At 51.5% G+C, this 15,284-nt stretch overlaps 1 protein-coding gene across 1 annotated transcript in view; it reads left to right on the top strand.

Annotated features, from left to right (window-relative positions):
• Positions 1–15,284, top strand: part of SHANK3 (SH3 and multiple ankyrin repeat domains 3) — a 123,780-nt gene that overhangs the window by 69,716 nt on the left and 38,780 nt on the right. The window contains exons 13-15 of the mRNA XM_038153588.1: positions 3,369–3,649; positions 3,846–4,030; positions 10,040–10,175. Of these exons, the coding sequence (XP_038009516.1) occupies positions 3,369–3,649; positions 3,846–4,030; positions 10,040–10,175 (602 nt within the window). The remainder of the gene's footprint in view (positions 1–3,368; positions 3,650–3,845; positions 4,031–10,039; positions 10,176–15,284) is intronic.

The following is a 15,284-nucleotide window of genomic DNA, read 5'->3' as shown; positions in this document are numbered from 1 at the left end:
TAGGGAAGGCTCCAGGGAGAGCTCCCAGCACATTCCAGGGGCTCCAGGAGAGCTGCAGAGGGACTGGGGACAAGGCCTGCAGGGACAGCACACAGGGAATGGCTGCCAGTGCCAGAGGGCAGCCATGGATGGGATCTTGGCCATGAGGAATTCCTGGCTGGGCTGGAATTGCCAGAGCAGCTGGGGCTGCCCCTGCATCCCTGCAGTGTCCAAGGAAAGGTTGGAGAAATCTGGGATGGTGGGAATTGTCCCTGTGTCCCTTTGTCCCCTCCTGGGTAAAATTCTGCTCCCAGAATTTTTCCATAGGGAGAAAATTCCCAACTCCCGAGCGTTTTCCCGTTTGCCAAATCCTTCGGGCTCCGGCAGCACTTCCCAAATCCTGGATCACGACGTGCACCCGCCGTGGGCTGGTGGCTCCCAGCCCACGGAAAATGCTGGAAAAGTGCCTGGAATGACACATGGATAACTCAGGGGATGGATGGGCATGGGATGCGATGGGATCCATGGGAATGTGGGATTCGGTCCGTGAAATTTATCCCAGGGAATCCATGACTGGGATCCCTGGATCCCTGGAAGTGTCCAAGGCCAGGTCGGACACTTGGAACAACCTGGGATAGCGGGAGATGAAATCCTGGAAGCATCCTGGAGGATTTGGAGAGCGCTCCGACATTCCGTCGGAATGTCTAAAAATAGGGATGAGCTGTCAAGCGTTTGCCACTTCTCCCGGGAAAGGCAGAAATCGTGGAAAGCCGTTGGTGGGAAGCAGCTGAGAAGCTTCAGCACATGGAGGGGTGGCAGGGAAAGGTTCCCTGGGTGAGATCCGTGCCGGAGTGGAAAAATCCCGCCTAAAATGTGGGAGAGAAAACGCAGAGAGGAGGAAAAGTCTTGGATCTGGGTGGAATCGGAGGCTTGGGTTTGGCGGGAAGGGCGGGGAACGTTGGGAATGTTGCTGGAATGACGTCAAAGGAGAGGCCACCGGGGTAACCTCGGGGATCTGGGATCCGTCAGCTCCTAAAAATCCATTTCTTGGGATAATTTGTAAGGATGAGAATTTCTCCTGGCTCCTGATCCGCTACAGGCAGATTTGGGAATGAGGAGACCCTGCGGCTCCGTGGGAAGGACTCGGCTGGAAGTGAGAGGGAAGAGGGAAAACTTGGGATAAGGAAGGTGGGAAGGATTGAATGGATGGATTTTCCTCAGGCTGGATTGTCCCAGCGGGAATTTCTCCTGTGTTTTGGAGCTGTGGTGGGTCCGGGTGGATCCTTGGGATCCATTCCAGGAGCTGAAGGTTTGGGATCAACGCAGGATGGAATTCACGGATGCTGGGAATGGAAACGCTTGGAAAACTTCCTGGGCTGTGCCCGTGGGATCTCCTGGATGTCAGAGGGATCTCCTGGGGATCTTTGGGATGGGCTGGGAGGTCCCTCCCAGGCAGGCCCCGCCAGGAGTGGGGAATTGTGGAATCCTTGCCCGTGGAATGCCGGCAGTGCCTCGGGAAGGGCCCCCGAGCCCCCCTGGGCCGGGCAGGGGCTGCCAGGGATCCGTGCCGGGAGAGCCCGGGAAGAGTGGGATGCGCCCCGGGCTGGGGCCAGGGCAGCTCTGCTGGGATCGGGGCAGGGATCGGGAATGTCCTTCTGGCTCTGCCCAGCTCCTGCCAGGAGCCAGCGGGGATCGGGATCTGCTCCAGGAATGAGCCCCGGGACAGGAGGCAGCGGCCTCAGCCTGGGCCAGGGCAGGCCCAGCTCCCAGATTTGGGATCCTTTTCCATGGAAAGGGGTCAGGCCTTGGCAGGGGCTGCCCTGGGAGCTTTGGAGTCACTGTCCCTGGAGGAATCCAAGGAATTCCTGGATATGGCTCTGCTCTCAGCATCACCTTCCACTGTCCTAGATTGCTCCAGCCTGGTGGATTTTTTTTTCAGGGAATTCATGGAGTCCCCATCCCTGAAAGTGTCCAAAAAACCTGAGCATGCAGCACTGGGGAATGTGGGGCAGTGGGGCTTTTGGAATCCTGGAAATGGTTGGCTCCAATGGGATTTTCCAATGGATATTCCAACTCAAATGACTCCATGACTCCATCATTAATTCCATCTTGGATTCCTTCATTGACTCGATTTTTTTATTCCATCTTGGATTCCTTCATTGATTCCATTATTGATTCCATCTTGGATTCCATCTTGGATTCCTTCATTGATTCCATTATTGATTCCATCTTGGATTCCCTCATTAATTCCGTGACTGATTCTATTATTAATTCCATGACTGACTCCGTCTTGGATTCCGTCATTGATTCCTTTTTGGATCCCTTCATTATCTCCATCATTGATTCCATCACGGATTCCATCACTGAGGTGGGAACGGGGACAGGACAAGGGGACACAACCTCAGGCTGTGCCAGGGCATCTCCAGGTTGGATAACGGGAAAATTCCCACCCGGAAAGGCTTTTCCAGCCCTGGCACGGAGTGGAATCCGCATTCCTGGTGGGATTCAAATCCATGTGGATGTAGCGGTTGGGGACGCGGTTTGGCGCTGGCCTTGGCAGTGCTGGGAATGGTTGGATTTGATGTTCTCCAAGGGATTTTCCAGCCAAAAATACTCCATGACTCCATGGTTGATTCCATGACTGGTTCTATCGTTGGCTCCATCTTGGGTTCCATCTAGGATTCCATCATTGGTTCCATGACTGAGTCCATTATTTATTCCATCTTGGATTCCATCTTGGATTCCATCGTTGATTCCTTCTTTGATTCCTTCATTGATTCCCTTATTAGTTCCATTTTTGATTCCATTATTAGTTCCATTATTGATTCCATTATTAGTTCCATTATTGATTCCATCTTGAATTATTTCATTGATTCCTTCATAGATTCCATCTTGGATTCCATCATTGATTCCTTCTTTGATTCCTTCTTTAATTCCTTCATTCATTCCATTGTTAGTCCCATTATTGATTCCATCCTGGATTCCACTATTGATTCCATCTTGGATTCCATCATTGATTCCATCTTGGATTTCTTCATTATTTCCATAATTGATTGCGTCATTGATTCCAGTACTGATTCCATCTTGGATTCCATCATTGATTCCTTCTTTGATTCCTTCTTTAATTCCTTCATTGATTCCCTTATTAGTTCCATTATTGATTCCATTATTAGTTCCATTATTGATTCCATTATTAGTTCCATTATTGATTCCATCTTGAATTATTTCATTGATTCCTTCATAGATTCCATCTTGGATTCCATCATTGATTCCATCATTAGTTCCATGACTGAGTCCATTATTTATCCCATCTTGGATTCCATCATTGATTCCTTCTTTAATTCCTTCATTGATTCTGTTGTTAGTTCCATTATTGATTCCATTATTAGTTCCATCATTGATTCCCTTATTAGTTCCATTATTGATTCCATCTTGAATTATTTCATTGATTCCTTCATTGATTCCATCTTGGATTCCATCAGAGATGCCACTGTTAGTTCCATCATTGATTCCATCTTGGATTCCATCATTGATTCCATCTTGGATTCCATCATTGATTCCATCTTGGATTCCATTGTTAGTTCCATCATTGATTCCACCTTGGATTCCATCACTGATTCCATCTTGGATTCCTTCATTATCTCCATGATTGATTCCGTCATTGATTCCAGTACTGATTCCACCTTGGGTTCCATCACTGAGGTGGGAGCAGGGACAGGACAAGGGCTGGGATTCAAATCCATGTGGATGTGGCACTTTGGGACACGGATCAGGGGTGGCCTCGGGCACTGCTGGGAATGGTTGCACTCTGGGGCTTTTCCAGCTGCGTAATTCCATGATTTTAGGAATGCTGTGCACAGGCTGAGCCTTCCCTTGTGGAATTTCCTTGGAAATCCCTCAACTCCCCTTCCCGTTGTGTTTTCCAGCCGAGACCCCGATTGAGGAGTTCACGCCCACGCCGGCATTCCCAGCGCTGCAGTACCTGGAATCCGTGGATGTGGAAGGAGTCGCCTGGAGAGCGGGATTGCGCACGGGGGACTTTCTGATCGAGGTGAGCTCCTCGTGGAATTCCACTCCTTCCCCGGGGATTTTGGGAATTGCCCAGGAGTTTTGGAATTCTCCCGGGTGTGGGTCAGGGGGATCCGGAGTCCTCCAGGTCATGGAACTTCCAGGGGTTCTTTGGGTGTGGATCCAGAGGGATCCCGGTGTCCTCCAGGTATGGATATGGAGCCTCCAGGTCTGGATCAGGAGGATCTGGAATTCTCCAGGTGTGGATCAGGAGGATCTGGAATTCACCAGGTGTGGATCCAGAGGCATCCAGAGTCCCCCGGTGACAGTGAATCCCCTTGGAATTGTGGCTGCTCCATCCCGTGGAGAACACACTGGGATTTCGGGAGATTCCCTGGATTTGTCAGTGCTTTAGGGATTTTCCTGGCTGGAGGAGGAGCTTGGGATGTTCCCATGGGATTGGCGGGAACAGGACAGGGCTGGAGTTTGCAAAGGCAGAAGAAAAGGTTTTCCAGTGGGAAATCCAAGGAATGGTTCAGGGACTGGACCCAGGAACTGCTTTGGTCGGAAAGGAATCGTGGGAAGTTGGATTGGATTCCAATGGAATGTGCAGAGCATTGGGATTGGGATGGATCTTGCCAGACTGGGAGATCTGGGAATGTTCCCCTGGAGAAGGGAAGGCTCCAGGGAGAGCTCCCAGCACATTCCAGGGGCTCCAGGGTCGCTGCAGAGGGACTGGGGACAAGGCCTGCAGGGACAGCACCCAGGGAATGGCTGCCAGTGCCAGAGGGCAGCCATGGATGGGATCTTGGCCATGAGGAATTCCTGGCTGGGCTGGAATTGCCAGAGCAGCTGGGGCTGCCCCTGCATCCCTGCAGTGCCCCAGGCCAGGCTGGACACTGGGGCTGGAGCAGCCTGGGATGGTGGGATTGTCCCTGGAATGGGCTCTGAGGTTCCTTCCCACCCAAACTATTCCAGGATTCCATTTGGGGTGAATCTCCGGCATTTTGTGCTGCTTGACGTGCTTTGGGTGGGAATCTGATCCCGATTTTCTCTGCACTGAGGATTTTAGGCTCTGTCTCCTTGGAAAGCTGGGAGGAGACCTGGGACATTCCCACTCCTGCTTGTCCCGGCAGGAGAAGGAGAAAAACAAAGCCTGGAGGAATTTGGGATGGCTGGAGGTCCTTTCCATGGAGAAATTCCCAAATATCCAATCCAAACCTGCCCTGGCCCAGGCTGAGGCCGCTGCCTCCTGTCCCGGGGCTCATTCCCTGGAGCAGATCCCGATCCCCGCTGGCTCCTGGCAGGAGCTGGGCAGAGCCAGAAGGACATTCCCGATCCCTGCCCCGATCCCAGCAGAGCTGCCCTGGCCCCAGCCCGGGGCGCATCCCACTCTTCCCGGGCTCTCCCGGCACGGATCCCTGGCAGCCCCTGCCCGGCCCAGGGGGGCTCGGGGGCCCTTCCCGAGGCACTGCCGGCATTCCACGGGCAAGGATTCCACAACTCCCCACTCCTGGTGTGGTTTGGGTTGGAAGAACCTCCCAGCCCATTCCAACCTCTGGACACCTCCCAGTATCCCAGATTTCTCCAGCCTTTCCTTGGACACTGCCAGGGATGCAGGGGCAGCCCCAGCTGCTCTGGCAATTCCAGCCCAGGCAGGAATTCCTCATGGCCAAGATCCCATCCATGGCTGCCCTCTGGCACTGGCAGCCATTCCCTGGGTGCTGTCCCTGCAGGCCTTGTCCCCAGTCCCTCTGCAGCTCTCCTGGAGCCCCTGGAATGTTCTGGAAGCTCTCCCTGGAGCCTTCCCTTCTCCAGGGGAACACTCCCAGATTTCCCAACCCAACTCCAGAGGGGCTCCAGCCCTGGAGCAGCTCCAGGGCCTCCTCTGGATTTGTTCCAGTGGATTCAGGAGCTGTTTTAGGAATTCCCTGAGCTCTTCCTTCCCCACTGGGAATTGTCCCTTTCCCTCTCAGCTCTGGGAATTCCTTTTGTCCTTGGAATCCAATTCCCGGATTTTCCTCCTCTCTGCCTTTTCCATGGATTATTTCCCAGCTTCAGCCTCGCATATTCCCTGAACTTCCTTTTGGGGCCAGTGTGACACCGGGAATGTCCCTGCTCTGCTCCCGGGAGAGGCTTCCCAAAATCCTGGAGCTGGTCCCATGTGATTCTCCTCAGAATCCCAGGATCCCTGGGCTTGGAAAATAATTCCAAGGGCACCAAGTCCGAGCTGGACCTGGTCCCCAGCCCGGAGCACTGAGTGGAATTCCAGGAATTCCCTGGACACCTCCAGGCACGGGGACTCCAACCCCTGCCTAGGCCTGACCCCTTCCCATGGGGAAATTCCTAAGGATTTCAAGATTCCAGAAGTCCTCCAGGTGTGGATCCAGAGGGATCCAGAGTCCTCCAGGTGGGGATCAGGAGCTTCCAGAAGTTTTCCAGGTCAGAAGGATCTGGAATCCTCCAGGTGTGGATCCAGGTTTGGATGTGGGGTCCTCCAGGTGTGGAAGTGCCAGGAGCTCTTCAAGCAGGGATCAGAAGGTTCTGGAATTCTCCAGGTGTGGATCCAGAGGGATCCGGACTCCTCCAGGTGTTGGAGCTTCCAGGAGTTTTCCAGGTGTGGATCCAGAGGGATACAGAGTCCCCACATGTGGATCAGGAGCTTCCAGAAATATCCAGGTCAGGATGATCTGGAATTCTCCAGATGTGGATCCAGAGTGATCCAGAGTCCTCCAGGTATGGATCCGGAGGATCTGGAATTCTCCGGGTGTGGATCCGGAGGGATCCAGAGTCCCCACATTCCCTTTGGGAATTGGGTCACTCCTGGAGCTCTCCCGAGCTGCCCTCGGTGCCAGTTCCAGCCCTGAATTCCCTTCGGGAAGACGCTGCCAGGAATTCCTCCCAGAAAATCCGGAGCAGCCTCTGGAACCGCCACAGCTTAGGCTGAAAACTGGGAAAATTCCTCCTGGAGGGAATCAAATCCCAGTGGATTTGGAGGACCCGGATCCAGGGTGGCCCTGGAAGAGCCGGGAATTCTGGGATTTGATCTCCGAGGGCTTTTCCAGCTTGCAACAATTCCATGATCCTGTGAACCACATTCCGGGAATGGCTCCATGAGGAAATTCCCGGTGCCAGGCTGGGGAATTGCCAAGATCCGACCTCTCCATGGGTGGGATTGGGAGAATCCCACTGGAATTCCAGAGGAAAATCCAGGACTTCCAGCCATTTGTCTCCCCCCATCCTGGGAGCTTTTAAATCCTGGAATTTTTTCCATGAGGAGCCTCAGAAGTGGAGAACTTTGACCACTTCCATGAGAATTCCACGATTCCTTGAGGATCCGGGTGGGAATTCCCGGGACTTGGGATGCAGACAAGGCTGGAAATCCATGGATATTTCCAGGATTTAGGGACAGATTTCATTGTTATCCCAAGGTTTTTTTAAAGGAAAAACTGGAATGAGGGATCCAGATGGGATCCCAGCATCCCCTGGGGAGGTTTGGATGGGATGTTCGGGAATGTTGCTCCATGGAAAAGGTTGGGAAGCTTTGGAAGGAGCGGTGGTGGAGTCAAATCCCTGGGAATGTTCAAAAAACCTGGATTTGGGAATGTGAGTTAGTGGTGGTCTCTGAGGGCTTTTCCAACCTGAACAATTCCATGATTTTCTTTGGGAATGAGGAATAATCCTGCTCCAGGCAGCGGTGGGAATGGGGCGATCCAATCCCAACCATTCCATGATTCCAGTGAACAAAATTCCCGAGTTTTTTTTTAAGGACACAAAGCCCAAAAATATGGGGGGGGGGGGGGGGGGGGGGGGGGGGTGTGGAAAAAATCCTCCGGGACAAAAAATTCCCCCTCTGGAATTGTGGGAATGAGGGAGCGCTGAAACATTCCCGGATCCTCTCCCCGTGGAAAGGTCAGGAAGCAAAAAAAGCAGGAAATGTGGATAATTCCGGCTCCGGAGCGTGGGAGGTTGATAAAAAGGATCCGAGGAAATATCAAAGGCCGGGATTTCGGATCATTGGGAATTTGGGAGGTGAGGGGGAAAAAAAACAAAAAAAAAAAAGAGGGAAAAGGCTGATCCAGCTCCATGTTTTTTTATGGAAATGCTCAAAATTTGGGATATTCTGGTGCGGGGAAAAAAAGCTGGAATGTTCTGCTCCGAGTTGGGAACGAACGCGGAGCTCAGATTTCTCCGGGAGATGTCTCGGAGCATGAAGTTTCCCAGTAACCAAGGAGAGAGGAATTCCTAAAAATACCCATTCCCAAATTACCGGGCTGGGAGAGCGGATCCCGGAGATCTGCGGGAGGGGGGTCTGGGAATGCTGCTCAGCCCTGGAGTTCCGGAGGCTCGGGATCAGCACTGGGCTCTCCCAGTTTTCCGGAGGAGGGGAATTGAGGGAAATCAAGGCAGGGATGAATTGGGAGCGCAGGGAATTCCAGGATTGAAATCCCAAGGAATTCCGTGGAGGTGGAAGTCGGTCTCAGGTTATCCCGGGGGTTTTGTTGGAATTCCTTCAAATTGAGGTGGAAATAAACAGAATTGGGAGTGGGAGACAATTCCCAGCAATTCCCTGGCTGGACCCGGCTGGGAATCGGGATCTGATCCCAGGAAAAAGGGATGGGATGAGAAGGAACGGCCTCAAGCTGAGCCGGGAATGGAATATTTGGGAAAAATCCTTTGTGGAAAAAGCTGGGAAGGATCGGAATGGGCAGAGCGGGGCAGTGGGAATCGCCATTCCCAAGGGATTTCAAATCCATGGATCAGGGGTGGGAATGGCAACGCTGGGAATGCTGGGAATGCTCCTGGCAGGATTTCCAGCCTCCGGGATTCCCAGACTCCAGGATTTCATTCCCAACCCAGGAAATGCTGATGGGAGGACCTCGGGAATTTCCCATTCCTGTGAACCCTGCCAGGCAGGGAATGGAGGTTCCGGACTTGGGAATTCCCTTGGGAAAAGGGAATTCTCCCAGCCATTTCTGGATTTCTCCTGAATTTTTTTTTTTTTTTGTTGGATGTGGCAGATCCTGGAAGGACAAAATCCTCGAGTTCCCTGAAGTTCCCACGGAAAAGGGATGAGGATCCAGGAATTCCTGGCTCTGGAATGTGGGTGTGGAATTCCAGCAGTTTGGAAGGAGCGCGGTGCACGTGGAGAGAATTCCCTGGAAAAGCATTCCGTGGATTGCAGTAAATCCCGTGGGAACTTGCCCACGGAATGGGGTGGGCTTGGAGAGGGGGGAAGGTCCAAGATGGGATCGTCGGGAGGATTTTGGGATCTGGAGAATCCTGGATAATCCCGAATTCTCTGGAATGGCAATCCCTGGATTTCTGCTCTTTCTTCTTGGTGCAGGTTCAACCTGGAATTCCTGGAGCTCTTCCCATCCATTTTATCCCATGGATCCATCCCGAGGGATGGCCCTGGGCCCATTCCAGCTCCTTTGCTCCAGGAAACTTTGGATTCCCGGGAATGGTTGTGTGGGATCGTTGGCAGCTCCGAAGTTTCCCGGTGCAAAGGAGCTGGGCCATCCCTTGGGATGGATCCATGGGATAAACACGGAGCGCTGGGAAGAACTCCAGGAATTCCGGGATGAACCTGCACCAAGAAGAAAGAGCAAAATTCCAGGGATTGCCATTCCAGAGAATTCGGGATTATCCAGGATTCTCCAGATCCCAAAATCCTCCCGAGGATCCCGGCTTGGACCCTTCCCCACCCCATTCCATGGGCAAGTTCCCACGGGATTTACTGCAATCCACGGAACGCTTTTCCAGGGAATTCTCTCCATTCCAAACACTCCACGACCAAATGCTCCAAAAAACCCAGGAAAACCCCCATTTTTTTTTTGGGAATCTCCCAGCAGGAATTGGCAATTCCCATCCCCTCCTCACCATCACCGCGCAGCGACTCCCAACCACCACAAAAAAAAGCCGGGAAAAACCGGGAAAAAAAACCAAAAAAAACAGGAAAAAACGGGATTTTTGCGGACGACTTCCATGGGGTTTTTTTCCCACTGGGAATTCTGATCCGTGTTGGGTGGTTTTTTTTTTGGGAATGCAGGTGAACGGAGTGAACGTGGTGAAGGTGGGGCACAAGCAGGTGGTGGCGCTGATCCGGCAGGGCGGGAATCACCTCCTGATGAAAGTCGTGTCCGTCAGCCGCAAGCCCGACTCCGAGGAGGGATCCCGCAAAAAGGGTGAGCGGCGATTCCCGGGAATTCCGCGACTCCGGCGGCTCGGGATGGGCCGGAGGCAGCCCCAGCGAGGAGAGGGGGTGGAAAATTCCAGGGTGGAAGGTTGGGGTGTGCCAGGTTTTTGGGATGCGCTGATTTTTGGGATGTGTCCTTTTTTTGGGATGTGCCGGTGTTTGGGATGTGCTGGTTTTTGGGATATGCCAGTTTTTGGGATGCATCAATTTCAGGATGCGCCAGTTTTTGGGATGTGGTGATTTTTGGGATGCGCCAATTTCAGGATGTGCTGGTTTTTAGGATGCAGTGATTTTTGGGATATGCCAGTTTTTGGGATGCATCAATTTCAGGATGTGCCAGTTTTTAGGATGTGCACATTTTTGGGATTTGCCAGATTCTGGGATGTGCCAGTTTCGGGATGTGCCAAAATTTGGGATGTGTTGATGTTGGGGTGTGCTGATTTTTGGGATGTGCCAACTTTAGGGATATGCTGGTTTTCGAGATGCCGTGATTTTTGGGATGCGTCAATTTCAGGATGCACCAATTTTTGGGATGTGTTGATGTTTGGGACGTGCCAATTTTTGGGATACAATGATTTTTGGGATGCGTCCATTTTTTAGGATGTTCCAGTTTTTGGGATGTGCTGGTTTCTGGGACGAGCCAATTTTTGGGATGAGCTGATTTTTGGGATGTGCCAAATTTGGGACGTGCCAATTTTTTGGATGTGTTGATGTTGGGATGTGCCACTTTTTGGGATGTACCAGTTTTTGGGATGTGCCGGTTTTTGGGATGCAATGATTTTTGGGATGCTCTGATTTTTGAGATATGCCAGTTTTTGGGATGCATCAATTTTGGGATGCACCAATTTTTGGGATGCGTTGATGTTTGGGATGTGCCAATTTTTGGGATGCAATGATTTTTGGGATGTGTCCATATTTTAAGATGTGCTGGTTTTTAGGATGTGCCAGTTTTTTGGGATTTGTCAATTTTGGGATGTGCCAGTTTTTGGGATATATTGATGTTGGGATGCAAGGATTTTTGGGATATGTCAGTTTTTTGGAATGTCCCAGGTTTTGGGATGTGCTGAGTTTTGGGATATGTCGGGTTTTGGGATGCGCCAATTTCAGGATGCACCAATTTTTGGGATGTGTTGATGTTTGGGATGTGCCAATTTTTGGGATGTGCCAGTTTTTGGGATGTGCTGATTTTTGGGATACACCAGTTTTTGGGATTTGCCAGATTCTGGGATGTGCTAATTTCAGGATGGGCCAATTTTTGGGATGTGTTGATGTTTGGGATGTGCCAGTTTTTGGGATGCAATGATTTTTGGGATGTGTCCATTTTTTGGGATGTGCTGGTTTTTGGAATACGCTAATTTTTGGGATTTTCCAGTTTCTGGGATGTGCCAATTTTTGAATGTGCCAATTTTTTTGATGTGTTGATGTTTGGGATGTGCCACTTTTTGGGATGTACCAGTTTTTGGGATGTGCTGGTTTTCAGGATGCAATGATTTCTGGGATGCCATGATTTTTGGGATATGCCAGTTTTTGGGATGCACCAATTTCAGGATGCACCAATTTTTGGGATGTGTTGATGTTTGGGATGTGCTGGTTTTTGGGATGTGTCCATTTCTTAGGATGTGCCAGTTTTTTAGGATGTGCTGATTTTTGGGATGTGATGATTTTTGGGATGCGATGATTTTTGGGATGTGCCAGTTTTTGGGATGTTTCCATTTTTTTCAGAATGTGCCATTTTTTTGGGGGATACGCTGGGTTTTGGGATGCATCAATTTCAGGATGCGCCAATTTCGGAATGCGCCGATTTTTGGGATGCAACAATTTTTGGGATACGTCCATTTTTTGGGATGTGTTGATTTTTGGGATGCGCCAATTTCGGGATGCGCTGATTTTCGGGATGTGTTGATGTTTGGCATGTGCCAATTTTTGGGATGTTTCCATTTTTGGGATGCGTTGATTTTTGGGATGCACTGGTTTATGGGATGTGCTCGTTTTTGGTGTGCGTCATTATTTGGGATGCGCCCATTTTTGGGATGCGCTGATTTTGGGATGTGCACATTTTTGAACGTGAAGGTTTCTGGGATATTCCCATTTTTGGGATATTCCAGCTTCTGGGATGCGAAGGTTCTTGGAATATGTCAATTTTTTGGGATGTGCTGATTTTTGGGATGTGTTGATTTATTGGGATGCGTAATTTTTTGGGACTCATTGATTTTTGGGATGTGTCAATTTTAGGATGCGCCCGTTTTTTGGGATGCAATGATTTTTGGGATGTGCTGGGTTTGGGGACACATTGATGTTTGGAATGGGAAAATTTTGGGGATTTGCTTCTTTTGGGTTGCGCTGATTTTTGGGAAGCGTAACATTTTGGGATGCGCCCATTTTTGGGATTTGCCCACATTGGGATGTGGCCATTTTTGTGATGCATCGCGTTTTTGGGATGTGCTGATGTTTGGGATGCCCTGTTTTTTGGGATGCATTGATGTTTGGGATACAAAGATTTTTGGGATGTTCCCATTTTTGGGATGTGCTGGTTTTTGGGATGGGATGTTCCCATTTTTGGGATGCGCCTGTTTTTGGGATGCGCTGTTTTTTGGGATGTTCCCATTTTTGGGATGTTCCCATTTTTGGGATGCGCCTGGTTTTTGGGATGTTCCCTTTTTTGGGATGCGCCTGTTTTTGGGATGTTCCCATTTTTGGGATGTGTCGATTTTTGGGATGTGCTGTTTTTTGGGATGCGCTGGTTTTAGGGATGTTCCCATTTTTGGGATGTTCCCATTTTGGGGATGCGCCTGTTTTTGGGATGCGCTGGTTTTTAGGGATGTTCCCATTTTTGGGATGTGTCGATTTTTTTGATGTGCTGATTTTTGGGATGCGCTGGTTTGTGGGAATATGGGAGGTGGGCAGGGAAGCTCAGGAAGGTCAAAACCACATCTGTGGAGTTGTGGTGTTGTTCCGGGAATGGCTTGGGTTCCCAAGGTCTGGAATTCCTAGAGTTGTGGTGATTTGGGGAATTCCCAAGGTCTGGAGTTCCCTTGAATTCCCTTGAATTCCCAAGGTCTGGAGTTCCTGGAGCTGTGGTGTTTTTTGGGAATGGCTTGAATTCCCAAGGTCTGGAATTCCTGGAGTTGTGGCAAACAAGGAAGAAGAGTTTTGGGAGCTCATGGATGGGAGGGATGGGCTGGGAATTCAGGGAGGGATCTGGGGAGTCCCAGGATGGGTTTTGGGAATCACTTTTGATTCCCATGATCCGGAATTCCTGGAATTCCCATCTGCTGCTCCAGGCTCCGGCTCCACCTGGGGATTGTCGGGTTGGGAAGCAACCCTGGGAATTTCTAGGAGTGCTGGGGGCCAGGATGGTGATCCCAAAGGAACACTGGGAATTCCAGGATGGAACCAGGAATGTGGGAATTCCTGGGCACAGCTGGTCCTGGGGGATCCCAGAAAGTTCTGGGATTTCATTCCATGGGTTCTGGATTCCGGGAGCAGATCCAAGAGCTCGGGCAGGGCAGGGGTTTGTCCGGAGGGACGGGAACATCTGGAAGCACAGGAAGGAGCCAGGAGGGGTTTGGGGGGATTGGGTCTGGAATTCCAGGGAATGGAAGCAGGGGGGTGGGAAAAGGGGGTGGAATTACGGGAATGGGGAAAGGGGAATAGGAAAAGGAGATGGAATTATGGGGATGGGAAGAGAGGAATGGGAAAAGGGGGATGGAATTGTGGGGATGGGAAAAGGGGAATGGGAAAAGGAGATGGAATTGTGGGGATGGGAAAAGGGGAATTATGGAGATGGGAAGGAGATGGGAAAAGAGGAATGGGAAAAGGGGGATGGAATTATGGAGCTGGGAAAAGGGGGACGGGAGCAGGGGCTGGAATCAGGGGGATGGGAGTTTGGGAAGCAGGATTGGGATGGGATGGAGGGGCAGGAGCAGGAAGATGGAAGCAGGGATGGAAACAGGAGGTGGAAGTGGAGGGGCAGGAGCAGAGGGATGGGAGCAGGGAATGGAAACGGGATGGAAGTGGAGGGGCAGGAGCAGGGGATGGAACAGGGGCTGGAATCACAGGGATGGGAGCAGGGAATGGAAACAGGGATGGGAGCAGGGATGGAAACAGGATGGAAAGGGGACAGGAGGGACAGGAGCCGGAAGATGGAAACAGGATGGAAGTGGAGGGGCAGGAACAGGGGATGGGAGCAGGGAATGGAAACATGGGGATGGAAACACAGGGATGGGAGCAAGGAATGGAAGCAGGGATGGGAGCAGGGAATGGGAGCAGGGAATGGAATCACAGGGGATGGAAACACAGGGATGGGAGCAGGGAATGCAAACAGGGGATGGAAACACAGGGATGGGAGCAGGGAATGGGAGCAGGGATGGAATCACAGGGGATGGACACACAGGGATGGGAGCAGGGAATGGGAGCAGAGAGATGAGAACAGGGGATAGAAGTGGAGGGATGAAAACCGGGAACGGGGGAATGGGAGCAGGGAATGGGAGCATGGGGATGGAAACAGAGGGACAGGAGCAGGGATGGGAGCAGGGAATGGAAACAGGATGGGAGCAGAGGGATGGGAGCAAGGACAGGAGCAGAGGATGGAAGCAGGGAACGGAAACGGGGGAAAGGAGCAGGGGATGGAAGTGGAGGGACAGGAGCAGGAATGGAAGCAGGGAATGGAAACACGGGAACAAGAAAGACAAAAACAGGAATGGGAGCAGGGATGGAAGAAGAGGGATTGGAGCAGGAATGGGAGCAGGGATGGAAGAAGAGGGGGAAGCAGGGATGGGAGCAGGGAATGAAAACGGGGGAAGGAGCAAGGGATGGGAGCTGGGATGGAAGTGGAGGGACAGGAGCAGGAATGGAAGCAGGGAATGGAAACACGGGAACAGGAGAGACAAAAACAGGAATGGGAGCAGGGAATGGAAATGGGGGAAGGAGCAGGGGATGGGAGTTGGGATGGAAGTGGATGGACAGGAGCAGGAATGGCAGCAGGGAATGGAGACACAGGATGGGAGCAGGGACAGGAGAGAGGAGCAGGAAGGGAAGCTGCGTTGGGAGCAAGGGATTGGAGCAGGGAATGGAAACGGGGGAACAGGAGCAGGGGATG

Source organism: Motacilla alba, chromosome 1A, assembly GCF_015832195.1.
Source record: "Motacilla alba alba isolate MOTALB_02 chromosome 1A, Motacilla_alba_V1.0_pri, whole genome shotgun sequence".
NCBI classification, from domain to species: Eukaryota; Metazoa; Chordata; class Aves; order Passeriformes; family Motacillidae; genus Motacilla; species Motacilla alba.
The sequence above is the reverse complement of the archived record's forward strand: the minus strand, read 5'-3'. Positions and strand labels throughout refer to the sequence as shown.